The following is a 25055-nucleotide window of genomic DNA, read 5'->3' as shown; positions in this document are numbered from 1 at the left end:
CCTAAAGCTTCGGTGAGACTACATCTTCCGTGCAGGGAAGAGAATCCTCGACCGTCGGCTACCGGAGGACTGCAACTCTGGTCGCTTCGTCGGCCGCCTGCGACGGGCTCACCGGCTTCCCAGGCGACGAGGCCGATGGCTTGTCCACCGACCTCCGCCGCCGCCACAGCATCCGCCTCATCCCGTCAACTACGTCTATTGCTGGGTTGGAGTGAGGCCTCCTACGGAACGACGCATGTGCCATCACAGCCTCCTCCAATCCTCCATAACCCTTCTTCCTCCTCCCATTCCCCTTCCCCGCCTCATCTCTCACCGCCTCTGAACACAGCCCACACAGCCACTTCCCACCGAAGTCGGCCTTCACCCTGCTGATGTACTCCTCAGTGCAGTCCTCCTCCAGCCCGCAGCACTCGCACTTGGCAGACTCCGTTTCCATGATCATGTGAGCTGGATTGGTGGAAGCGATGGAGGTGGAGACAACTGCTATATACTGATGAGAGACTCCATGACAGCCACCAGCCTTAAATTACTCCTTGTTCCTAGGCACAGTGAGTGAAGGTGGAAACAAGACAAGACCTGTTGGCCTTTTCATGCATTCATCTTCTTACAAAATATGGAGCTAACACATTGCTAATATAAAATTCTTTTGTACATAAATGTACTTTGACAGGACCTTCAGCTATTCCACGAAAATTTGCATCTCAACTGAGGACTCCTCGAACCAACCTTGCAAGTAAAGTCGCAATGACTCTGGATTGAACTCAACCACAAAATGAAGCTACCAGAGAGAATGGTTCCTGTACCAAGATTCAGCATTAGGAAGATTACCGAGTCTAAAGATCACGGTTGATGGTACGATAATATTTAGTTCCTTATTAGTTGAAGAGCATTCACTGAACAAATTTTCAGAGATGATTTCTACGAGAGGTTAATAATATGATCATTATTTTTTATCGATCGAGATTCAACATATGAAGTACAATTAATGTCTAATAGATATGTCATATTAGCTTTTGATGCCTACAACAAACTAACATATATTAATTTGATTGTTAGAAGGATTTTGTCATATGCAATCCTAACGCAATCTTTACATGAAATAGAATACAAACAAATTCTTATCTCGAGTTGTAATCCCATCTACTAAAAGATTTCTTTACTTTTTTCATGTATGAAAACTCCAAAATTGAATCGAGTTGGATCAATTTCATTATTCATTTGATAACTAAAATTTCCAAGAGAAGGAAATGAAAGCAGCACAAACAAAACATAACATATCTTTATCACTGTTATCAGAGAAATATGACATGCTGTTGACCCCCTAGCAAGTATGACATGTTCCAGTTCGAACCTTCTTGGGTGATTGTTCTTTAAATGCATGATTCCACATTGCTGACTGCATCATCGTATACTAAACTACAACAATTGGATGCTTTCTGCAGGCATATCCCCTTGATCATGCAAAAGGAGCACCGAGCACCCTGCATCTCATCTTTTCAGGACTACAATTTGACCACATCTATATCCTTGTGGCCATGAACGACACTAAATTTGTCTGTATTCTTACACCCACTCTCCATGATCAGAGCTCGGTTGATAGAAAATTAACTATCATCATTGTTACCAAGCACTTGCAAGCATCATCTCAACTTGGAGAATATTTTTGCTGAGAAGCAGTGTCTTGCCTGCTCATTGATGCTGCAGTTTGCAGTATCCAATTGTTCTTGGATCAATGATACTGCAGGTAAGTGTTCTTGCAGCTTTCCCCTCAAGTAATTGTGTAATATGTTGTTATCAGAACTTCATAGACACAACCAGGTGAATGTACAATATCTGTGCCCCCTTGAATCTTTCTTTACACTACTTTTTCTTTGCTCTTTCGGCACTCCTTTAGTATGACCAGGAGTAAGGAGGAAGATGAGGTCAACCTCGCCGCAGTCAACATGACTAGCTCTGTCAGAAACAATGACGTGCATGAACTTTGGTTGACTTGCAATGCTAAATTATCATGTGTAGCTTTCCCCTGGCATTTAAGCAAAGCAAAAACTTAGGAAGATTCATATCGATCATGTATTATCTGTTGTTGAAATGAAGCCTATCAATCAGTTCTTCCTTCGTAGCTCCTATTCATTACTGTCGATGACCAGTAGGCCTCTCCTCTGATCCCTCTCGGAATAATTGCTTTCAGGGCTACTACTGGTTTTGAAATATTGCTTGTCACAATGATCACCTTTTATTTGCTTGAATTTTGGCAATTTATAATTTTTGCAAATGCATTATCTGTCAAAAGAATGTATAAATATCTGGAACTACATCTATCCTATAGGTAGTGGGTATCAATCATGTTATCCATTTAGTCTGATAATTTTGGCCTTGATTTTGCATGATTACTAGTCACAAAAAAAAAAAAAAAAGCTGTTTTGACCACATATGATCTTAATCCTTTTGCAGCTTCTCATAAACTGATCTAATGAGATATGTACTAATACCTGTTTCCAAGCCAAAAAGTTATAGAACTGGAGCGATACTTATATGATATATATGAAATAGACAAATTTGTCAGCACTACAATCATGCCTGACTATTACTGCCAGAAGATCCAAGGATAAAGATCAGTTCAAAGTGCACCAGACGAAATGATCATCGATTCGATTTCCATCGTCTTCAGAGTAATTCTTTTCTTATCCATATAGGTTCTGCAGGCAAACTTCCATCTATGTCTTGTTTTTTTATGTGATGTTGAACCTCCAAGAATGATTGGTTTGAGACAATATTATGATGATTTTTTTGTTTTAATTTTTAAGGTCTTAAATTTCTGATTGTGGATGAAATCCATGGATTTGATACAGAATACTGTTTCTCATTTCTTTACTAAGCTCATTTGGAGTTTGATACAATAGAACCAAGGCAATAAATTTTGTTGAAGTTCTGATAGCAAGTGCAAATCTCTCAAGATTTTTGTGATTCAACTCATTACAGAATCCATATAAAATAACTTTTGTGCATTAAAGGATGATCGGAGGCAGTGCCAATTCTAGATTTGCTATGCACCTAAGAAAAAGGAATGCAGAGGTTGATTGAGGCAGGTTGACAGTGGCAAAAGTCTGGTGCCATTTTGCTGAGTTGAAAGTGCCTGTCACCTTCATGTAATGTTGCAGTGATCACCATCTCTCTCTTGTTTCTTGACAAGAGGATAACAGGGGTTCCATGTCAAGTCTTAAAGTCATAGAAAAGTAGGATCAACATGTTGTAAACACCCTTGTAAAGTTCTTATACCTAATGGTTGCATTTATCCACTTGTCCTGGTGCTGTGTCATCATCTCTGTGGAGCTGTTCTGCTCTGATGGTTATCTTAATCATGGGGGCACCACTGGTTCCATGGTCCACCTTCTTGAATTGCACATAGTGTTCTTCCATCCATAGTTTAATCCATGTGCAGAACATGATCATTGTTTGATTTCAGTGTAGACATATGACTACATCAAGTTAAAAAAGCTTCAATAATTCAAGCTTAAGCATCACAAAAGATGTGTGATTGTTGACAATGTTTAAGAATTCTAATAACTTCAAGTGCATGTCACTGTCAATGCTTTTGATCCAAACAAGCAAGTAAACAACAAAGCTTAAATATCAGTTTCAGTTGAGTGGCTGTTGTGTCTTTTTAGCCAATAGTAAGCTGTATTGCTGAATTGATCTGATTCCTGGTCCAAATTATTAGAATTTCATTTGTGGAGATAAGCCTTTCTCAAATATTATGTTTCTTTAGGATGCTAAAGAAGTTGTCGAAATTTTTTGGTACTTTTTTTTATTTCACTATTATCTCTCGATAAACATAATTATCCATCAAAGACTATCGAAATTTTATTTTCTACTTATCTTTGCCTTCTCGGATGAATATACCTTCCTAGATAGTAGACTCCTTATTTTTAGTCCTTTTCTATATAACTTGTGGCATACACACAAAAAGGTTTGTGACAAAATTTATTTTTTATAACAAATTACAGAAAAAAAAAAAAGGTAGAGAAAGTGGCTGCATTGGAGCCTTCTATTAAGTTAATTGAATTCTGAAATAATGGCATTGACAAGACTACAGATCATAAGGATGAAACCTAACCAATTGTCATGACATGTACCATCACAACTTTGAAAGAGACATCCATTTTGGCAATGAATATGTGCCTATGAACCCTTTAGGTCAAAACATGGAATAATAATTGAAGGAGCTGTCATGGTCAAATGGTGATGAGAGCAGCTGTGAACCTAACCCCACATAACATCATACCAAATTAAGTAAAAGGCTTGAATCAAAACATCAAAAGGGGTCTGGTTGAATAGGATGAAGTTGAAAGAGGTTTTGGAGTGGCTTGGACATGACTGAATGAGGGCCAGGGGAGGGGCTCTGATGAAGCGGATTAAGAAGGACAAGGAGCCATGGTTGGATCCACCAAACTAATGATGGAGATACAGTAAGTGACTCTTTTGTAAGGCAATGACATTCTCAGTGAATTCGCTAATAAGTGATATAGCTATTATTTTCAGTCAATCAAACTCGGAAATGTAAAAAAATTCAATCAATATATACTAAATATGCTATGTCAAATACCAGAGATGACAAATAACATGCTGAACTAATCGTATCGACAAAGTATTTAAAGAAAAAAAAAATTTATTAAACCATGATTGCAAGAACTCGGATACGAGATACGATATCTTTTTTTGTCAAGTCGAATTGATGATCAAATTTGATCGTATCATATCAGCATTAGAAGGAGAACCTTCAAGATATTATGACAAGCAAATGGAGAAAAAAAAAATCATTGAGTAGTAACATGCAACAAGGGTTAAGCTACTTGTATCAAACCATCTGAACAGGATAAAGTTGAGAGTAATTTTTGAAGTGGCTTGGACATGACTGAAAAAGAGCAAAAGGAAAGGATTCTGATGAAGATGACTTTAGGGTTGGGGGAGTCACTGCTCAGAGGGAATTGGTGTGATTTTAGGGACAAAGAATCATGGTTGGATCCACCAATCTATTGATAAAGCACATACAAGAAACAACTTTGCTGTGGGGGAATGTGCACATTGCCCTTAAGTGAATTCTCTGAGCAGTAATGTTCATCAATGCATTGCAGCATGTTGATCTGCCCCCTGACCTTGGAGAGATTGGGAAAGAGGTGGTAAGCCTTCTCTTTCTTCTAACAAGACAAGTGGGGTAAGACTGGGCAATTTGATCTTTATGTGTGTGCATAAGCTTATGCAATTGGATAAGCTTTAGTGTGTGTGTGTGTGTGTGTGGAACAGACAAAATCTTACACCACATCAGAGGTTTTGCTTCTGCAGTGATCCAAGTTGGATCTTTACTGACTGCAAGCTCTCTCTCTCTCTCTCTCTCTCTCTCTCTCTCTCACTCTCTCTATTGATATATTAAGAATAGATCTGACTGTTTGCTGAAAAAACAATTCTACTTTCACAGAGTAAGCAAATCCTTATGGCTACTTCAATAAGGTAAGTTGGAATAGGATATCAGATATATATTCGATGTCAAAGAGAACCACAATGTGCAGCAACTTGAATTAGTAAACAGAACTGGTGAAGATTTCCCCACTGGAACTCCATTGGTGGGAGTCCAAAGCTTTCCTTGTGGCAAGCACACACACAGAGGTGAGTGAGCTTTTCGCTGTGGTGCTGATCTCCAAGATTTGCCTTCTACCCAACGTTCTCAATCACAGTGATGTTGTCTGTGCCGCAGTGGGGCTCTCACCTGGGGAATGCTCGACAAGCCCCTCCACCTACTGCACCCATCTCTCCTCGAAAGCACAAAGCCCATCGAAGGACCACCACCGTGAGGAGGGAACCCAAACTGGAAGACTCTCCTGCACCATGTGCTCTTCTTCTTCTTCTTCTTCTTCTTCTTCTTCTTCTCCCAGTGTTGTCATTCATCAAACACATTTGTGGTCTTCTTGATCTAAACATCTTTTCCACTTGTTCTTGACCTGAAATGACAATGACTTCACCAAATGTAATAATCTCTCTCTCTCTCTCTCTCATCTCTGATCTCTTACCACTATTTGGTTTTATATGAACCATCAAATCCAACCAGTTATTGACCCACTTTGCACAAGAAAGCGTTGCCCCCCCCCCCCCCCCCCCCCATCAGAAGTGAACAAAAAGAAAAAGAAAGTAGCAACAGGTGACAACTTTGCCTTTCTCATCTTGTTGAAGCCCTTTACGTGAACAGTTTGCCACAGCCAGCATAAGCCTTCTCTGCTACTACCATATTCATCTCCAACTCATCTAAAACTGTGCATCTTCCATATGTAGATTATGCGATTCCTTCTCTTTAATCACAGGAACTACTGAAGTGCGCATGGATACGCTCTCCGTCGCACAGTGAACCATCATAATTCGATTGGGTGGTCCACTCGGTGATTGATGGCCTCCTCCATTATAATGAACGGACCCACTGATTAATTGGGGATCATAATTGACACAAGAGATCATGCAGGCTCCGAACACACTCGACTGCAATGAGAGTTCACTGACCCGAGCGCTCGAATCGAAGTCACCATGGAGTCCCAAAAGGGCTTCATGCTGACTCGAAATCTAGCTAATGATTCTGGCCTGCCTTCCCTGATAACATGCAGCTCGAATTCAATCATATGTCTCACACGGGCTGCTAATTATAGGTGATGTTTACGATTAATTATTTTTAATATCTCGATCATTAAACTTTCAAAAATTATATTAGAATCTTCGTACTTACAAAAATAAAATATATAATCCTATTTCTCGTCATTGATTCTGTTGATGAAAATACTACACATGCAATCACATGTAAAAAAATAATATTAAATTAAAATTTTTAAAAAAAATTATAGTACTATTCTCATCGAAATTAATTTCTTATTTTATAATTTTATAATTTTCGTGAAAACGCTTTCCTTCTTTAGCTCTGTTCTCTCCTTAGACTTTGACGGATGAGGAGGAGATAGGATCAAGAGAGATTCTTTGTAACTCATTTCGTTTTCTAATAAAACCTTTAAAGATACAAGGAGAAAATGTGAAATAATTGAATAACACTGTTTTTATTTTTTTTGTTAATAAAACCCTTTTATCTTTCTCATTTTTAATTTTATAAAATTATTTTTTAATCCTATTTTAACATCATTTTTGACACGTGATAGTACGTGCGATATTTACACAAATAAAATTGATGATAGGAGAAACAAGATTACATGTTTTATTTTTATAAATATAAAAATCTTAATATAATTTTTATAAATATAAAAATCTTAATATAATTTTTAAAAATAAAAAAAATAAAAAAAAATAGAAGTAACTAATTACATAATCTAATTAGCCCGTCTCACACTCACAGTGCCACCAAATTGACCTGTTCCACACCACCTCCACATATATATAAGTCGATGGCCCCTATTTTGATTTGATCTGTGTTAAGAATCATGATTTAGCTTTGTTTAGGGTCCGCAATAATTGATGAAACAAAAGGTGGAACTTAAAATAATAACAGCGGTAGCATTTAATTAGTCCTCTGTCTCAAAGACGGGCAGCATTTCCCCTCTTTCGAGTGCATGGATGAGAACACGTGTCGCGAGATGGGCAGCGGCTGGCACGCGCACGGGCTAAGTCAGAGGGGAGAGGGTTAGATTCGTAATCTCGCATAAACTAAACGACGTCGAACGCCTCGAGAGGATAAAAAGCTGGTCGGATTGGGGGAGAGGGGAGTGGTGCAAATATCTGAAAAGATAGGGGTAGTTCTGTCACATGAGTAAGAGTAGCCCCTTCTTGCGGAGTACGAAATCTATGACGGAGTCCGTGACGCTTGCAGTAACCGAGCCGAGCCGAGCCGAGCCGAGCTGGGTTTCGACTCTCGTGGCTCGCTCCCAAATCGGCGTCCAATTTATCGGCAATTGACATTGAAAAAAGTCAGAATCCCAATTATAAGGATAATGTTCAGATAACATATAAATAATATCTTCCTACCAATTACTACTCCTATTCATGCCCTTAAAACCGGCTTCCGAGCCGAGCCGAGCCGCCATTCCTCCAATTTGGCTCATTGGTAACCGGTGGAGATCCGTACAGACCTGGAAGTAACAACCTCGCGTTCCGTCACCTCTTCACTCGCTCCTCGGGAACTGTGACCTACAATTTTAACGGGGTAATCTCACCTAGAGTACCTGGATCCTCGGAATCATGCTGCTTTCCTACTATAACTGGCCGTTCCGCGAGGAATGGCCGCTTTGAACGACACCCAATCTCCTCTATCTCTCTCTCTCTCTGATCTGCTCTTTAAATTAGTTGCATTAGCTCCTCCGTCTCTGCGAGCCCAGTCGAATAGGACAGGGCCGAGTAATGTGAGTGAGAGACGGAGTGTCCGTGTCTCAGCACATAAATGATAGAAGAGAGGGAAGGAGGAACAAAGGAGCGATCTTGATCGGGACTCTGGCGTTGCCGTATTCGTACGGAGACGCAGGGAGGAGACTTTGGGTTTTCGGTGACGAATTGCAAGTTTTCCGCATGAAAGATGATAACTTTGTTTGTTTGGCGTTGATGGATTGGGAGAAAGATGAGATCTTTAAGGTTTATTTTTGGCTAATCTCCAACACACACGCACAAGAAAAAATCTGTCTTTGAGTTGATTTTTGTACTTCCTTCCCTGCATCAATGTCACTTGTCGACAGGGAGAGTGATTTTTGATTTGAAGTACAAGATTTGTTACGAGAGTTTGGAAAGGAAAAATGGCTCTCTAAGAAGAATATAGTTCCGAACAATGAGAGCACTGTAAACGAAGCTAAAGGGGGGAGACCTTTGGGGCACTTTCGTTTCTCGTCAATTGGTTGTTGTTCCTCAGATGACCAGATAATAGCAATCGAAACAGGATTGGTAAGTTGACGGTTTTATTCTCTCTCTTTCAAGCATCTATTCTTTCTTTCTTATTCTTAATGTCATCCGTGTTGTACTCGTCTCGATTCATCTCTTGGAGATGGGAAGAGAGAAAAGGAGTGGGGAAAGACGCACCACCCTCTTGTTCTCTTTCTCTGTCTTGTGCCTTTTTCTGCTCTGCTGGTAGTGATAGATCTTCTCCCTCCTTCCATGTGCAGTTGCCTTTCCATGTTTCTGAGATCAAAGATTCAAGATATTATGTTGAGGAAGAGGACCAGATCAGTCAGCAACAAGCAAGGCCTGATGTCTGATACTGCCTCCCTCTTATCTCCCACCGCTGCGTCCTTCTTCACCTCTCCAAGGCCCTTTAGTGGCTTCTCTCAGAAGGGCACTGCAGACCCTGAAGCAGGTGCGAGCCCGACTTCCATACTGGAAACCAGGCCCTTCTCTGCCATTAGGAATCCCTCCTTCTTCGATGGGAACCCAAAACGAGCCATCTTGTCATCATCTGTCACTCCCACCATCCCGAACGTGAGCAGACCACTCCCTCAGGAGAATGGGGACCCAAGAGCCATCGGACTTGGCCTTCTTGATGTTCTCAACAATGAGGACTCGGTTAAGAGCACTTCCAAGCCGGAGAAGAGGATGGTGGTGTTTGGGTCTCAGCTTAAGATTCAAATACCTCCTCCTCCCACTGCTCCTACCCAGTTCAGCTCAATTTCGACTACAGGCTCTACCGAGTCTCTCCATTCACCTATAGAATTCGGCATCAAAACTAGGAATTCAAAGTTGGCTTTGTACTCTCCCCAGAAATCTCCTCTCCAGACTGGCTATGTGGGTTTTGATATGCTGAATTCTTCACCTCGGGTTTTCACGGGGTGCCTTCCACAGTCGGAGATGGAGCTGTCGGAGGACTATACTCGTGTGATCTTGCATGGGCCAAACCCCAGGACCACTCATATCTATGATAACTGCATCATAGAGAGCTGCGGTAATGGATGGAACGAGAAAGGGGCTTCTCATGATCAGCCAGCCTACACGGCAGATGGTTTCTTGAGCTTCTGCTATGGCTGCAAGAAGAAAATTGGCCCGGGGGACGATATTTACATGTATAGGTTTGTTACCTGTTCTTGCTTTACATAGTCATTGACTTTGTGCTGCAGACTTCAAATTTAGTTGTCTTTATATCAATAAGCAAACCATGAGGGTTTTTATTTTTAGAAGATATGTTAATGGCTTCCTCGATTTTGGTCGATCGTCGGGTTATGATATATCTATCTTAGATCTTACTATGTAATGGGAATTGACCCACAATTCTCGGTCTCACTGAATTTGTTGCAGAAATTGACTAGGTTCTATATTGCTTTTACTGTCAAGAAAATTGTCCTTTTTTGTGTTGTGATTGTTTTGACCCTGTTTTCTATGTTCAATTGCTCATCCTTTTTATCTGTAAATCCAACAGAGGTTCGTGGATTAAGTAGCTTTTGATTTTGCAATTGAAATATTTTAGTTTCTGGTTCGTCGATAGATTTTTCGTCTCGGCTAGTAAAAGTAAAGAATTAAAATCATGTTAAAACAATTATTTCTTTTTTTCTTTCAGAGGAGAGAAAGCATTCTGTAGTCATGAATGTCGCGACCAAGAGATGTTGAGTAATGAAGGAAAGGAGGAGCACTGACTAAACATCTCAGGCTGGAATCACAAAAAAGTCCTCTAAGCATACTTACATGGCCGACTCCTCGGTCGTGATCGTTTGCTAAATTGAGTGAGTTATGAAGTGGTTGCACGAGCACGAGAAGCGATTATTTATGTACTGCTAGTATCATTTTCTTGTTCTTTTCCTTCTCCTTCTTAAAGGAGGATAAGATGATTTTCTGTAGAGTTGATTTCTTAGATTGCTGTCGATCCTCTCTGATGTATAAACTTCATTTTAATGTTGTATTTGCACTCTATGTTAAAGATGGAAAGATGTAGTTAAGGAGTTTGCCTGTGGTCACTCATGTTGGTATGATGCTGCCAGCAGACTTGGGTGTATGGAGGAATGATAACTACACTGTACACTGAATTATTTTTTGGTATCAACATATGGACACAGTCAACATTGTCTGAGGTGTCATAAACAGTGAATCCTATGTCCCTTCCTATTGTTTTGTATGAGAAGGTGAGTTATCCATCTATTCGCATGCATCTTTATGGTGATGTTGAGCATGGAGTTGTTGAATCAAATGATGTTGAGATAGTTTAGCTGTTCATCAGTGTGAGCATCTTCCATGATAGACAACTTTAACAGTGTGCTTGACAGATCTGTCTAACCACAAAAACTGATGTAGTTTATTTTTTTCATGACAAAGATAACAATAATTACTGTTTTCAAGACTACATCATATCATATTTGTTTGTTTCATGCTTATTACCCTTTGAAAGGCTATATATGACCAGGAAAATCTCATGGATGGTACATAGAAACTGCTCTACATGCAAAAACCATGAGCGTAGTAGCCGTCTGCTCATGTAGGATCATAAGATGAATGAATAGTGAGTTGTCTATAGCAAGTGAACCTGTGTGATGTCATTATTCTATATATCCTCCATAGCTTTGTTCTACGTCAAGCTGCTGTTACAAGTGACTGACATTAGTAGCCAGACATCAATTGTTAAGCTCTTCGAACACCTTTGATCTTCTTCTGTCGGATGTGTATCTAAAATGGAGCAGTCAAGGCCTTCATCATTCTTCAGCTGTACATATTCAGAATACTTAGAACCTTATTGGCTTATATGGTATGTGATGGATAGATGTGTGCATGCTTAATATTACAGTTAGATATTGTTTCTTGTCATGCCATTATGTCCTTTCTTGGTGTTGCTTTTATAGCAGGAGAGAGAGACCTCGGTGTTTTCATTTGGAGACAGTTGGAAGTGTTCCTTCCAAATGACAAAAGAAGAGGATGAAGGCGACAAAGAGAGAGGGAGTAGTTAGAGACACAAGCTTGCAGAGGTAAGATACAGCCATTACAGATATCGACCGTCCACTTCTTGGAATACCACATTGGTGATGAGGGGTTCTCCAATCTCAGCCGTTCAATTTTCTTGTTTCAGCATCTCAGCATAACCGGAATGCTTTCGTGCAGTTAAAAAACCCAAATCGGACCGACCAAGTGAATAAAAACAATGAAAATTAGATCCTCGACAGGTATAATTCACTTGAGCTAAGCCTCGAAAAAGATTGAAATAGTTTCAGCCTTTTTTCGGCTATCGAGGTTATTTAACATTTTTTATTTTATAGATTAAAAATTCTATTATTAAATTTGCTACTTTTTCATCCTTAATTTTTTTAATAATATTTATTATATATCTTATATTTTAATATAAGCAAAGTGGTGTCCTGTGCATGCAAAAGGAAGTGCCACATTACATTCAATACTGCAACTCCTTTTCCTCCTCTTTCTTGAGAATTTGGAGAGAGATTTCCTGAGCATACAATTAAACCACCAAAAGTGAGGAGGGGGTACATAAGCCACAGAGCCAATTCAACATTCTTCTGAAGTCAGTATGCGACTGATAAAGCATCCTAACAGTAGAAACAACAATATTCAAGCAATGCAACACATTTCTTTCATGTGCGATCCTCTACTACAAGTATTTCAACTTTCTGAAGCTCTAAAGACAGTGAGCAAAGAGAGGAAAAGGTTAATAACATCCAAGTAGAGTGCCACAGCAGCCCAGATATATTCATCGTATGCATAACGCTTTATCAGGTTATCGGTGTCGTAGATGATGTAACCACAGAAAATGATTGCAGCCAAGACCCCATAGATCATGACAGAGATCCTTCCCATGGGAAAGAGGAGCTGAAACCAGCGAAACATGAACATAAGGGTACGGTTAAAAGATTCAGAAAACGGTAATAGTAGTGTCAATGACATGAATCAATCTAGTTTACCTGGATGAAGGCAAACACCATTAGAGCTAACATTGCAGAAAAGAGGAAAGGACCAAGGAAGTTGAAGTCATGCCCTCTTGAAGCAGCCCAGAAGGTATAGAGGGTGAGGCTCACCACCACCACAGTTGTGAGAATAGCAGATTCGAGGATCACCTTCCCTGTTTCATATAGCAGAGGCTCATCACAGTTATATCATAGAATTTACTGAAAAGATCAATAATTATAGCAGATCACAAGAGGTTAATGTAACCAAGACAGTACGAAGGACATATGGAAACCATGTACGGGATAAGACAAAGCTACAACAAACTGTACTCTTTTATCCAGTTTCAGATAAAAACACACATATACCCAGCCCTTACGTGTATGTATATTTTCTCACACTCGTCACACCGTCCATATTTCTACTCAAGTGTAGTTGAAGCCTGACTGAAATCATGTACGTTCCAATGCAAAAGTCATATTAAAAAGAGCATACTGATCATGATGAATTCAAAAGAAATACTTCACTTGTTTGTAATTCTTAAGAGTAAATAACTCAAGAACATGAATTATCTGATAAAATAAGCTGGTTAGATTAGTAAGAAACACAGAAAGTATAACAATTGTTAGATGACAGGAAAAGGATAGTGATAATGCTAAATGAGTATGCATTTCAGACCTTGCCTCCAAGGAAACACTAGCATGATTGAAATATTAATCATTTCATGCTACCAACCGACTGATTAGGCAACATGAACTAAATGTCTTGAATAAGAGAAAAAGAAGGAAAATTTTCCTTCTGCCCCCTCTAATAACATGAGAAACCTCAATTCTAACTCCGAAACCCAAGAAGTGTCGCTACCACATCTGCCGACAAGCATCATCTGTCACAAGCTCACAATCTAGTCAAATAAATCTATCGAACCAATACCATGTGGCCCAAGAATATGTACGCCCAAGTTATTAATATTTGATTCATTTAATCCTATTAACTCTACGGGGCTTGTGATAAGGTCTCCACTTTGATACCAATCGCCTAATCATTTCTACTTGGATTGTAATACCCCCAATTAATCTCACATCGAAAATGAACAAGACTAAGATTAATTTATAGAGATCTAATGAATATATTACGGTCAACTTCAGCTTAAGCATTTTCATAGATCAGTTAACCCATCAAACTCAGGTCGTGATCATGACAAATAGTATTATAATCGACTTATCACGACGTGAAGCTACCACTGTGCTATGACTCACATGCACCATGCTTGGGTTTGATCTGTGCTGATATGTGCCATGCTGGGTCTTGACGAGAACATCAAACCCTTAAGTGGGGAAGATTGTAACATCATCGATCAATTTTAGCTTAAACATTTTGACCGATGACTTTAGCCGAACAAAATTGATTGGTCAATTAGGCTTACTCATTAGGTGCCCAACATACTACTGCCGACAATGTATACTCTCATCTAACTTGCCACTTCTCCACCTCCACTAATACCAACAACTAGTATATCATCCATCATCCGAAGAAATTCCCAAAAATAAGGGCATGGTTTCACATGATATGTCACATTTACTTAATTGCATGTGATTTTACAGACTCACAAAGTATGAGAACCAAATGTAATACCACGATTATCGATTTCTCCCAAAACAGGGGTATCTGCTAAGACCAAGCAGGGCACTAAAATCCGATCGCATCAAACAATTGAATGAGCATTATCCATAAAAGCAACAGTTGCAGAACATGCGACAGTAAATACGGCTCTTTAAACTAGAAAAAGGATCAAATATTCTCGAAAAGTTCAAAGAGATTACCGCTCGTGAAGGCACATGTCAATCCAACTGCGAAGCTTATGGAGACTGTGAAGACGCCGAGGAGTAGAAAATTCCACGGGTGGTGCTGGTAATAGTAGTAAAGCGGGCACAACACTGTCGCAAAAGAACACCCAAAGAATAGATTGAAATCTTGTGAAGCTTAACCGTCAAATCGCACATAAGAATCCCGATCAAGAACACCAAGACGATAGAAGGCAAGAGGGGGAAAAAGAGGAGGGGCTACCGATGAAGGGGAGGATGATGAGGAAGATGTAGAGGCCGAGGCCGGCGCCGGAGGAGACGAAGAACTGGGAGACGGGGCGCACGGCGACGACGACGGAGGCCACGGCGACGGTGAGCAGCATCTGAACTACCAGGATGGAGTAGATCTTCCTGATGAACGCCCACCGTAGCTCCGGCCGCTCCAGCATGGCAGGGTACAGCGGCTGGGCTCCGGACTCCACGTCCCCGCCCTTCGCATACGGCGGCCGCGCCCACATCTTCTCCGGCGTCCTCGAGGACCAGATCGAGACTTACCAATTGGGATTCGAAATCTTCCACTCTGCGCTCGGTTCCTTGGCGTCAGCGGGAAGAGGAGTGTCTAATAAGAAGAGAGGAAGGCAAGCGGGCGAGAGACGTGAAGAAGGAACCAGACGACGCTGGTAACCGGCAATTTGGTGCCGAAGGACACGTGTCGCGCGGAAGAGCGCAGTGGATGTTCTAGAGGCGTCCAGTAACGGGCCACCGACACGCTGCTGTGGTGGGCCGGAGCGCGCCCGGTCCAATTTCATGACTTATCGGATCGGGTACAGATTCTCAATTAAGGACAGAATGTGCATAAATGGTAGTAGAGTTATTGTTTTATTGAACCCGAACCATTAATGTTTAAGTTAATACGAAAAGAAAGTAAACTACGTTACGAAATATGTTCTTTTGGATGCTTATTTGCTTAATTTAAAGTAATCTGGCCAAATATTATTAATTATTATTTTGAGGACTTTGATATTTTTATGCAGACGGCATTCCTCATATAAAACTTACCAATAAATTGACTCATATAAAACTGTGTCATATCATATAATTGAGCATATTAGAGTTATTGACTTTTGGGAGAAAGAAACATTCAATTAGCGTGCAAACTCCATCAATTGATCCAATAACAAAAGCAACTTATCCTTCATCCGCCGATACATCAACAGATTCATCGGTGTCAACCGTAAGGTTTGAATCAGATTATAAGGATCATCAAACAAATATGTTCCCTTCGTGTAAAATTACCACTTGGCACGATCTGCAGGCGACAAGAGTATGCTTCACGTTTACTATCGCTATCCGACGGAACAACGGAATTGAGTGGCCCGGCTACTTCTTATGTGGTTCGACGTCCTCGGCGTCCCCTAAACGCGACCGATAAGCTGGGAAGGAAGCGAGATGGAGACGGCGTTTCAGGTAATCGGTCATGCTTCTTCCTAGTTTTCCTTCTCTCCAGTGATTCTATTTTCCAGTACTCTGACTCTGTTTGTTATTATTTGTGCCCCGATTCTTATTTTGTGGATTTATTATTTTTTGGAGGCCGACATGGAACGCGGATTTTTATATCGGGTTTGGAATCTTATTGTTTGATTAATCGAACGGGAAAGATGAAGCCAAGATCAAGTCCTGTATTTGATTCTCAAGGTGTTAGGGCTCCTTTTAGTTGCTGCCAATTCCTGTATAGAAAGAGGTTCATCGTAGATATTTTTTTCCCGTGCAAATGTTTTCCAAATTGTATATGATTATAAGTTCTTGAATTTTCCGAGTTGTTGTGGTCGTTAATCTGCTCCTTTCTTTGATAAAATTCTCATTCATCGGTGAATTGGCTATTACTGGTGACGAGGTAAAGTTTGAGGTTTTCGAATGCTTCTCGATGGACATTGATTCAGGGGTTGTCGTAGAAATATACTACTGATTGGATATCAAACTATGAGGTTTTGCTAGGTTTTAAGGGATATGATGGCTGGAAAGGTAAAGACATGAAGCCGTGGTCCTTGCTACTCAGAAACTTGCTGTTGTGGAATTATTTATGCTGTGATCACCGAGGATGTTGAGCAGTAGCATTTGGTCATGTAACTTGATTAGCATTTTATTGCAAGAAAATTTGAACTTTTTGCTTGCACCAGATCATTTAAAATAGAATTATTGAAAAGTAAGAATTGATGAATGAAGAGAGAAAAAAAGATCAAGCACAACAGAAGAAGGCAACAGGACAGAATAGCTTCTATATGTTGTCTTAAGGTTTTGACAACTATGCTAGAATATCTTTTTTTTTTTTGTTCGAAAATTCTCACTATTTTTCTTTTCTTGTGAGAGGAAAACCAAGCACAAGCACTTTCTTTTCTTTTAGGTAAAAAATTTACTAATTTGTTTAACTTCTCTTTAGAAAATAGATATATTTTAACCGATCCCCATGGTAGCTTTGCTATCTTAAACTGCTTACTGAATACAAATCACAGTAGAATGTAAATGACTGCCCCCTCTTGTATTCATTATAGGATGGCAAGGAGAAAGTTATCCAAGCTTGGTATATGGATGACAGTGAGGAAGACCAGAGACTTCCCCATCACCGTGAACCCAAGGAATTTGTTTCATTGGACAAGCTTGCAGGTTTTTTTTACTCTTCTTTTTAATCTGTTTAGATTAATTTTTTCCTGATGAGATCTCTCAACTTATGAGCTTGCACCTTCTTTTTTCCATTTACAGAACTGGGAATTGTCAGCTGGCGCCTGAATCCTGATGACTATGAGAATGATGAGGATTTGAAAAAGATCCGTGAAGCCAGGGGATATTCTTACACGGTTTGTTATGAGCTCCTTTTTCTTTTTTGTTTTTTGATTAATTATGCATCTCCTTCTTCAATGAGGACCTCAAGAATTTGGCGGTTGACAAAACTTTTGCAGGATATATGTGATGTGTGCCCAGAAAAGTTGCCAAATTATGAGGCTAAGCTGAAGAGTTTCTTTGAAGAGCACCTGCATACAGATGAAGAAATACGTTATTGCCTTGAAGGAAGTGGTAGGGACACTAATACTGGCGTTTGGTTGTATTTTGGTTGGTGATGCCTTACTGTTTTATTTATTCTAAATTGTTGTTTGTCTTATTTGTAATTATTCAGGTTATTTTGATGTGAGAGACAAAAATGAATGCTGGATAAGGATAGCAGTGAAAAAAGGAGGCATGATCGTCTTACCTGCTGGAATCTATCATCGTTTCACACTTGATACGAACAACTATATTAAGGTATGATATTATGTTTTTTTCACCTTGGGTGCTAAATTGTGCTGCGTTGGTGAAGCAAACCTGTATTTGTTTTCTCCTTTACTCTGGCACATGACTTGTAAGAAATGGATTAAGAAAAGAATGACTTGGGTAGTTTGGAATTTTTACTGTGATGATTATGATAGAAATTTTACAATAATCAGAAGAGACTCAGATTAGTTAGAATTCTAATCCAGAGAAGATGATAAAAGGATTTGATCTAGATAGGAAAAGGAACTTGAGAGATTATTTGATATAAACAAAGCCTATAAACGAGTTCATCCACATGAACATGTATCCCTTGCGTCGCTCATCTCTTGTCGAGGGGGAATTGAGTTTGGACCTTGAACATGGTTGCACTAATACTGGTGATTGTGAGAAAGGCCATTGGCAAGCTTTGAAGGTTGAGAGGTGACACGGTCCAAGGTTGAGGTTGAGATTACCATAGTGCACAGGGTTCTTGGGTTTTACATTCCACTGAACAGGACAATCCTGCCAATTTCCTCTTCTTGTTCCCACTACCTTTGCTTTCTTACATGATCCATGAGTTGCTATTGGTCGATAGTGGAATTGTGTTGTCTAATGTATTTTAAGAGGGTGAGAAAAGAGGAGGTACCTTCACGGGCCTACCTTTTGAGCATTACCAACTATGTCATGAATGGTGGCGGCCACCACTGGATGACCATTTTGGTAGTCCTTTCAAGAGTTGCTGACCAGTAGGCCGCCACAGTGGTGGTGAAGTGGATTTTCACACCATAGTAGCTGATATTTTCATCCACAAGGGCTGACATGACAGCATCATATGGTGGCAACTGGCAGTTAGTTGCTGGAAGGAGACTGCTGGTAGCATTACTTTGGTCATCGGCCAATGTGCCAGTGGCAACTATAGAGTTCAGTGCCTGCATGGGGAAGAATAAGACGACGGGAAGCGGAAAAGAACGAGGAAAGTAGAAGAAATATTGTATTTGTCTTTGGTTAACGTTGCAGGGTTGGCCTTTGGGTGGTGAGAGTTGAACTCATATTTCTACGCCCAATCTGTTGCTTATTTTTTATATCATTGTTGCTTATTTTTTGTATCATTGTTGTCAGAGAGAAATTATTACTTTTTTTCTTATTTCTGTGTACAAGTTAGTCTATAAATTGCATTTGAAGAATCCTAGTTTTCATTGTGTCCGAGTCACAATAGTTACTTGCGTGAATTGGATATGAATCATGGATACCATGCTTTGTGCACCATGATTGGATACGAATTCCAGAAAGAATATATTAGGTTTCTAGTTATCTAGTACTCAAAGCTATGAAGTGGTGAATAATATACAGGAAAAATATTTATGTCCCTACAGCTGATACTAGTAATTGATGATGGTGCTAAAAAAAGGATATAGTACCTTTTGTTCTAGTAATTGATGATGCTTACATTCTCAGGATCTCCAATGTGAGCTCTTTGCTTTGGTGTATGTTATGTTTTCCTTGTGTTGCTAATGTTTTTCTTACATGATGGATTTAATGTGTGTTTAAAAAATCAAAGTTTTCCATTACTGTTTGTGTTGATGCTAATATCGTCGGGGTAATTAAATTTGCATCTGCAGGCGATGCGGCTCTTTGTCGGTGAGCCAGTTTGGACACCCTATAACCGTCCCCATGATCATCTCCCTGCCAGGTTATCACTATATAATTGCTTTTTCTGGTTGGCACTTCACAGTTTTCTTCCAATTCTTCCTCTCTTACAGGATTGACACACTTTGCAGGCAAGAATATCTTAAATCTTTTGTTAACAATGAAGCTGGTGACCGGGCTGTAGAAGCTCGTTGATGTCTACCGAGGACCGAATCCCGGAACATTAAATGTGAAGCCCGAAGAAAATGTGCTTAAATAATAATAACAACTTGTTTTTTATGTGTATGAAGTTGTTGAATTTGATGGCAAATATCAACCTATTTAAAAACTGCTAGTGGTCATTAATGTAGTTCATGTTATGGAGTGGTTTGCTAAAGGAATGATGATGTTTGTATGCTATATCCTATGCCATAGTTAGGACAGCAGAGTTTTCTATCTGCTCTGTAGAGTAATTATTGTAGCCTTAGAAATCTAACTCGACTCGTGTACTTTACGGAGCCTTTCTTTATACTCTTAAAAGATTCATTGCTTCATAGACATAAAAAAGTAAGAGACATAATAATAAAAAAAATCGCTCAAAAGCAATGTGAGAGCTTTTACTCCTTACAGTACAACCCAATCTTAAAAGATCTCCTCCACCATTCAATGAAGTGGACGGTGCCTTTTTGTGGTTAGTATATTAATTTTTAGTACTTGACAATTCTAATATGCATTATTTTGTTTTTTTTGTTTAAAAGCGAAGATTATATGTGAATATTTCAACGGTAGATATCCGAGGAAGCGTCACAATCCAACGACTCAAGTAAATCTTCACATTCCACCATCTCCCTTCTATTTTTCACCCTTAATCTAACATTAGGCGCGGACATTTATGCGGTGGCAAGTTTACCAAACTACCCCTCCTTTCCCAGATCTCGACGAAACGTGATCCCCCACCTTTTGCCCTACCCCGTCTCGCCCCGGCTCGTCGCTCTCCCACGTCAGATCGCTAACCCATTGTTACCGTCATCATAGACGTGTCGTGGTGTCACCGTCGCGTCAAATCTGTGAGTGCTTTTTTTTTTTTTTTTTAGAGAGAGAAATTAAATTTGTGAGTGCGATTTCGTCGTAAGCTTTTCTATTCGCCACATTTCGTGGCCCTTCTTTGGTGAAGGGCAGTTTCGGTATACGGGCTCTTTAAATGGATCGGTGAAGGGAACAAACCGAGAGAGGTCTGAAGGTATCGGTTTGGGGCGTATCGTGTCAACGGCAGTTATGTTGGCGGTGTTCGATCGGACGGTCGCGAAGAGCCCCGAGGGGCTGAGGAACCCGGAGGCGGGAGGCGGCGACGCGGCTGGCCGACGCCTGGTTGATCACTTCGCGGCAGCGCGGGAGGGGGCGGTCGTCATCAACCTCGGCTCCGCCGGGGCCTTGGCTTACGCGTCGGAGAAGCAGAACCCTCTGCTTCCGAGGTGGGTGGAACGATGAGGAACCAAGTTTCGTGAGCTGTAGGTTCGAACAAAAGTATCGAGCCTGCGATTCTAACACTTTGTGGTCGTTTGATTCCTTTCCTTTCTTTGATATATGGATATTAGTTCGCGTTTCCATTCTGCTTCAAAGTTAGATAATCTGATTACTTTTTGGAGAGTACTGCTGAGTACAAATTAAAGTTGTATCTCAAAAGCATTAACTTGATCTACATAAATTGTTTAATTTAATTTTTTTTTCTCATGCTAATAGTTAATCTTTGTTCTTTTCCTTCTGATTAGAAAGGTCAAACAGAAAAAAAAAAAAAAAAAAAAAAAACTTGTAACTTCATAATCTCCTATTTTGATTTTATTTTTGCTAATAATTCTGTCATTAAGAGTAGTGGTCATTATGCTAATAGCATAATTTCTTTATATTACTTCCTTAAATCCTTGTACTGTAGTCTTTGTCATTATTATGATCCCAAATAATCATTGTTCCTATGGTACCTTCTCTCGGATTAAATATATGTTCACTTACCTGGATTGCATCTAGAACCTCTTTTGTCAAGAAAAATAAATTCAGTTTACGTTAGTTCTCAAAGAAACAGGATCTGACCAGAATGAAGTCATCTTTTTGTTGGTACTTTTGCAGATTATTTGCTGTCGTGGATGATATATTTTGCTTATTCCAAGGGCATATCGAGAATATAACTTCTCTGAAGCAACAGTATGGATTAGGCAAGACTGCAAATGAAGTAATCATCGTCATTGAAGCCTATAAAACTTTGAGAGATAGAGGTCCATTTCCTGCAAGTCAAGTTCTGAGAGACCTCGGTGGAAAATTTGCTTTTATTCTGTTTGATTGCTCATCAAATTCTGCCTTCATTGCGGGTGTGAGTATTAAATCATGATTGGCTACTTTCACTTTGCAATTAAGTTGTTTTTCCAAGTATGTAACTCATATAGTCGTCAAACAACATGATCCTTTGATTAGGTGCATGATTCTTGCACAGATTTCAACGAAGAAACTTCAACTGGTTCGACAGCTTTAAATTTCTCCAGAACTTTGTCTTTGGTTACTTCCTCGTCTTTTCCTTTCCAGAAATTATGGGCTTTTAGGTTGAAATTTATTTTTTCATACCTCTGTTATTATATTATTTCTCAAGCAAATAAAAGGTTGTTTGGTTCTTGGATCCAGTCTCCTCTGTGTCTCCTAGACTTTGACGTTGTGTAGAGTAACAGTCCATGCTGGCCTATGCTTTTCTAATTTTTGTGCATGTCCTAACTTGGTACTTGCACCTATTGTAATTTTTAAGCTTCTAAGTGCTTGCTATTTCTCTTGCATCAAGAAAATCTCTAAAGGGGCTAGATGGGCTTCGTTTATATGTGAAATGTGTTTCCAGTAATTCTCATGTTGACAAAGTTCCCTCGTATGATGTGAATGACAAAGAATTCAGAAAACGAGCATTCCTTTGTGCTCATATGAGCCTAAAACTAAAACAAATAGTAAGGTTTTGTAAACGCATTGTCTAGGTTAGGACACACGTCTTTCTATATATGTGTAGAACACAGTCTTTCTATATATGTGTAGACAGACCATGTACCTCACTCTGGTGCATCAGTATTTCAGGAATGTATGTTATGCTTCATAGGTTTCTGTTTGACACTCATCATAATATTCTGTAACAAAGCTCATGATTTTGCTGTGTTTTGTTCTATCTTGACCTATGGAAGATGTACGGTCGGGTTGTTATTATAGTTAAGAGCACTTGAACTCTTAACTAGAAATAGGTATGGTGCATAGCGTGTGCCCTTTGGATGTTGGTAATGTTGTATGATCTAAGATACTTCCTATAAGACTGTTATGAGCAATTATTGCACCCAGAAATTTGGTTGCCAACTGCTTGATAAAATGTGAGAACATGACTAAAATTGGCAATGCAATTAAGTATGGATTCTTATAATTGTAAGATGTAATTGTCTTATCCATTGGTCGGTTTAGTTTTCATAATCTGCTGAACCTGTATCTCTTTCTTGGACCAAGGATGCTGATGGGAGTGTCCCCTTCTTTTGGGGAGCTGATGCCGAAGATCATCTTGTGCTTTCTGATGATGTGGACGCTGTAAAGAAGGGTTCTGGGAAATCATTTGCACCGTTTCCTAAAGGTATAAAATTGTTAGAATGGTGTCCATCACTCTATTATCTACAATTCAAGCATCAGCATCCTTGTTCTCTCATGTATCCTCCATAGGCTGCTTCTTTACCACATCCGGGGGATTGCAGAGTTTTGAGCACCCTCTCAATGAGCTTAAGGCAGTGCCAAGGGTCGACAGCCAAGGCCAGGTCTGTGGTGCCACGTACAAGGTCGACGACAAGTCTAAGAAGGATACTGGGATGCCCAGAGTTGGCAGTGCCGCAGATTGGTCTTCTCAATTTTGACACTGCAGACAACTGCTTGCTGCCTTTGTTGTCTTTGCATTGATATATTGGACTGTGTTGTTACCATTGGAAGTCGCATGTTTCACTTTGTTATTATGCACATCTTTATGAGAGTGCTTATATGCTTTTACCAAAATAACTTGTTGTGACAAAGCATCATAGTGATGTTTTGGATCCACCACCTGCATGGATCCCTGAACCTTTAATGTAGCAGTTAAAATTGTCCTACTTGTATGTCGAAAAGAAAGGGTTTCTTTTAACTACTTTTGGTCAGTGATGGAAGATTACTTCAACTTTTATATGGCATCATTGCATACTTTTGTATGTTGCAAAATTGGCATGCAGGATATATTCCTGGACTCAGGGAATTCTACTGACCTTCTATAGTTGTGTTCTGTTGTTGACAAATTAAGTAGTGATTGGAGTGAATGGCATTAAATCTTTATACATTAAAGGGTTGTTGTATACTTACTAATCTTTTCTACCTCTTGCAACACAACACAAGCTACACTTGTTGGAGGTTTGATGAGTAATCTCTAGAATGTCAAATTTTGATTATCGAATTATCAAACTTGGCAACATTATAGATATATTTGTGAGTTGATCCATTATAAGATTGTGATATATTTTTTTTAATTTTGTCAAAATATTTTATTGTGTCTTTCAATATTGGCCCAATAGATTTTGTCTTGAATTATAAGGTTCTATTTTTGTAAACGACAATCTCCTAACATGTCATACCATCTGAAGCAGTGATCATGTGAGATAATCTGGTCCAATTTACTATCAAAGAGAAGAAAGATGATTTTATTTTGACTATTTTAGTGATATCATTGTTAGCCTTCCTAACTTCCATGCATGTATCTCGGTGGTGCTAAGTGATGATGGAACTCAAAATCTTATTGTATGCTCTTCATGGTTTGTATTCAAATTGTTACGGGTGATCTTTAAAATTATTATTTTTTAGAATATAATTTTGCAAATAGTCCAAAATTCTTGATTTATTTAAGTATGATTTAAATTAGCAATGATATGGAATCCTTTTAACACTTTTTTTCTTCTCTTCTTATACAATCAATTATATGGAGGATGAGCTATAATTATTTGCTATATAAAGTAAGTGTGAAGGTGCAGGATAAAGGAAGGAAATGAGAGAAGACGAAATAAAAGTAAGAAAATATGAATAACTACGAGAAAAGAGCTCGATTGCTGATTCATTCTTTGATGATGTTCCAGTTTAATCTTTGGCTCTTCTTGTAAGACGAGAGAGAGAGAGAGAGAGAGAGAGAGAGAGAGAGAGAGAGAGAGATAAATAATACAAAAACTTATAATCATATCGAAATTAATCAAATAGATCATATTTTGTTTTATTTGGAGAAGATAAGATTTTTAAATTCTCCATATAGAATATTTTCCTTGTTAGTGCTTAATAGATTTTTTAAATAATTATATTTATTTATTTATTCATAGGAGCAACATCGTGTCGATCGCATAGGTTTCACATATTGGGTTGTCTCAGTCGAGTTTACTAGTGAACTTCACTGTGTTTGGATCATGGGTCAAGTTGTGTCTAATCACAATAGATGAGTTACGCCTTAGGTCGTATCAT

The 25055-nt window shown here is 39.3% G+C and overlaps 5 protein-coding genes across 7 annotated transcripts; 3 read left to right on the top strand and 2 right to left on the bottom strand.

Moving 5' to 3' along the window:
- Nucleotides 1-58: 58 nt before the first annotated feature.
- LOC135679452 (uncharacterized) lies at nt 59-442 on the bottom strand. The gene has a single exon (XM_065193523.1). The coding sequence runs from the start codon at nt 440-442 to the stop codon at nt 59-61; it is 384 nt and encodes a 127-aa protein (XP_065049595.1).
- Nucleotides 443-8255: 7813 nt separating this feature from the next.
- Nucleotides 8256-10901, top strand: LOC135585862 (FCS-Like Zinc finger 8-like). 3 transcript variants are annotated; one of them, XM_065135688.1, is made up of 4 exons: nt 8257-8604; nt 8706-8907; nt 9126-10022; nt 10508-10901. In XM_065135688.1, exons 3-4 carry the CDS (start codon nt 9136-9138, stop codon nt 10581-10583), a joined length of 963 nt encoding a protein of 320 aa, XP_064991760.1. In that variant the 5' UTR covers nt 8257-8604; nt 8706-8907; nt 9126-9135; the 3' UTR covers nt 10584-10901. The 3 variants fall into 3 exon arrangements, with proteins under 3 accessions (XP_064991811.1, XP_009402321.2, XP_064991760.1); XM_065135739.1 differs by having other exon boundaries at nt 8256-8907; nt 9126-10016; XM_009404046.3 differs by having other exon boundaries at nt 8256-8907.
- Nucleotides 10902-12411: 1510 nt separating this feature from the next.
- On the bottom strand, nt 12412-15274 carry LOC135628883 (protein LIFEGUARD 2-like). Its single transcript, XM_065135864.1, has 4 exons — nt 14893-15274; nt 14649-14762; nt 12846-13003; nt 12412-12753 (listed from the first exon to the last, which is right to left on the bottom strand). The coding sequence occupies exons 1-4, from the start codon at nt 15146-15148 to the stop codon at nt 12547-12549; spliced, it is 735 nt and encodes a 244-aa protein (XP_064991936.1). The 5' UTR covers nt 15149-15274; the 3' UTR covers nt 12412-12546.
- A 671-nt stretch (nt 15275-15945) lies between these two features.
- On the top strand, nt 15946-19958 carry LOC135628718 (probable inactive acireductone dioxygenase 2). The gene is made up of 7 exons (XM_065135602.1): nt 15946-16097; nt 17180-17291; nt 17388-17482; nt 17585-17699; nt 17800-17924; nt 19532-19602; nt 19691-19958. Exons 1-7 carry the CDS (start codon nt 16080-16082, stop codon nt 19752-19754), a joined length of 600 nt encoding a protein of 199 aa, XP_064991674.1. The 5' UTR covers nt 15946-16079; the 3' UTR covers nt 19755-19958.
- An 801-nt stretch (nt 19959-20759) lies between these two features.
- LOC135628680 (stem-specific protein TSJT1-like) lies at nt 20760-23706 on the top strand. The gene is made up of 4 exons (XM_065135517.1): nt 20760-21010; nt 21660-21900; nt 23052-23172; nt 23259-23706. Exons 1-4 carry the CDS (start codon nt 20814-20816, stop codon nt 23444-23446), a joined length of 747 nt encoding a protein of 248 aa, XP_064991589.1. The 5' UTR covers nt 20760-20813; the 3' UTR covers nt 23447-23706.
- The last annotated feature ends 1349 nt before the right edge of the window (nt 23707-25055 follow it).

The sequence above is a fragment of the Musa acuminata genome, chromosome BXJ1-1 (genome assembly GCF_036884655.1).
Source record: "Musa acuminata AAA Group cultivar baxijiao chromosome BXJ1-1, Cavendish_Baxijiao_AAA, whole genome shotgun sequence".
In the NCBI taxonomy this organism is placed as follows: Eukaryota; Viridiplantae; Streptophyta; class Magnoliopsida; order Zingiberales; family Musaceae; genus Musa; species Musa acuminata.
Note: the sequence above shows the minus strand (reverse complement) of the source record. Positions and strands in the feature narration are given on the sequence as shown.

What these genes read in the sequence shown, in the direction of transcription:
- LOC135679452 (XM_065193523.1), bottom strand. Translation starts at nt 442, where the DNA reads ATGATCATGGAAACGGAGTCTGCCAAGTGCGAGTGCTGCGGGCTGGAG.
- LOC135585862 (XM_009404046.3), top strand. Translation starts at nt 9,136, where the DNA reads ATGTTTCTGAGATCAAAGATTCAAGATATTATGTTGAGGAAGAGGACC. An exon ending in GACGATATTTACATGTATAG is followed by an intron (nt 10,023 to 10,507) that starts GTTTGTTACCTG and finishes TTTTTCTTTCAG; the next exon opens with AGGAGAGAAAGCATTCTGTA.
- LOC135628883 (XM_065135864.1), bottom strand. Translation starts at nt 15,148, where the DNA reads ATGTGGGCGCGGCCGCCGTATGCGAAGGGCGGGGACGTGGAGTCCGGA. An exon ending in CATCATCCTCCCCTTCATCG is followed by an intron (nt 14,763 to 14,892) that starts GTAGCCCCTCCT and finishes CTTTTGCGACAG; the next exon opens with TGTTGTGCCCGCTTTACTAC. An exon ending in GACATGTGCCTTCACGAGCG is followed by an intron (nt 13,004 to 14,648) that starts GTAATCTCTTTG and finishes TATATGAAACAG; the next exon opens with GGAAGGTGATCCTCGAATCT.
- LOC135628718 (XM_065135602.1), top strand. An exon ending in TTCATTGGACAAGCTTGCAG is followed by an intron (nt 17,292 to 17,387) that starts GTTTTTTTTACT and finishes TTCCATTTACAG; the next exon opens with AACTGGGAATTGTCAGCTGG. An exon ending in ATACGAACAACTATATTAAG is followed by an intron (nt 17,925 to 19,531) that starts GTATGATATTAT and finishes TTGCATCTGCAG; the next exon opens with GCGATGCGGCTCTTTGTCGG.
- LOC135628680 (XM_065135517.1), top strand. Translation starts at nt 20,814, where the DNA reads ATGTTGGCGGTGTTCGATCGGACGGTCGCGAAGAGCCCCGAGGGGCTG. An exon ending in CAGAACCCTCTGCTTCCGAG is followed by an intron (nt 21,011 to 21,659) that starts GTGGGTGGAACG and finishes GTACTTTTGCAG; the next exon opens with ATTATTTGCTGTCGTGGATG. An exon ending in ATTTGCACCGTTTCCTAAAG is followed by an intron (nt 23,173 to 23,258) that starts GTATAAAATTGT and finishes TATCCTCCATAG; the next exon opens with GCTGCTTCTTTACCACATCC.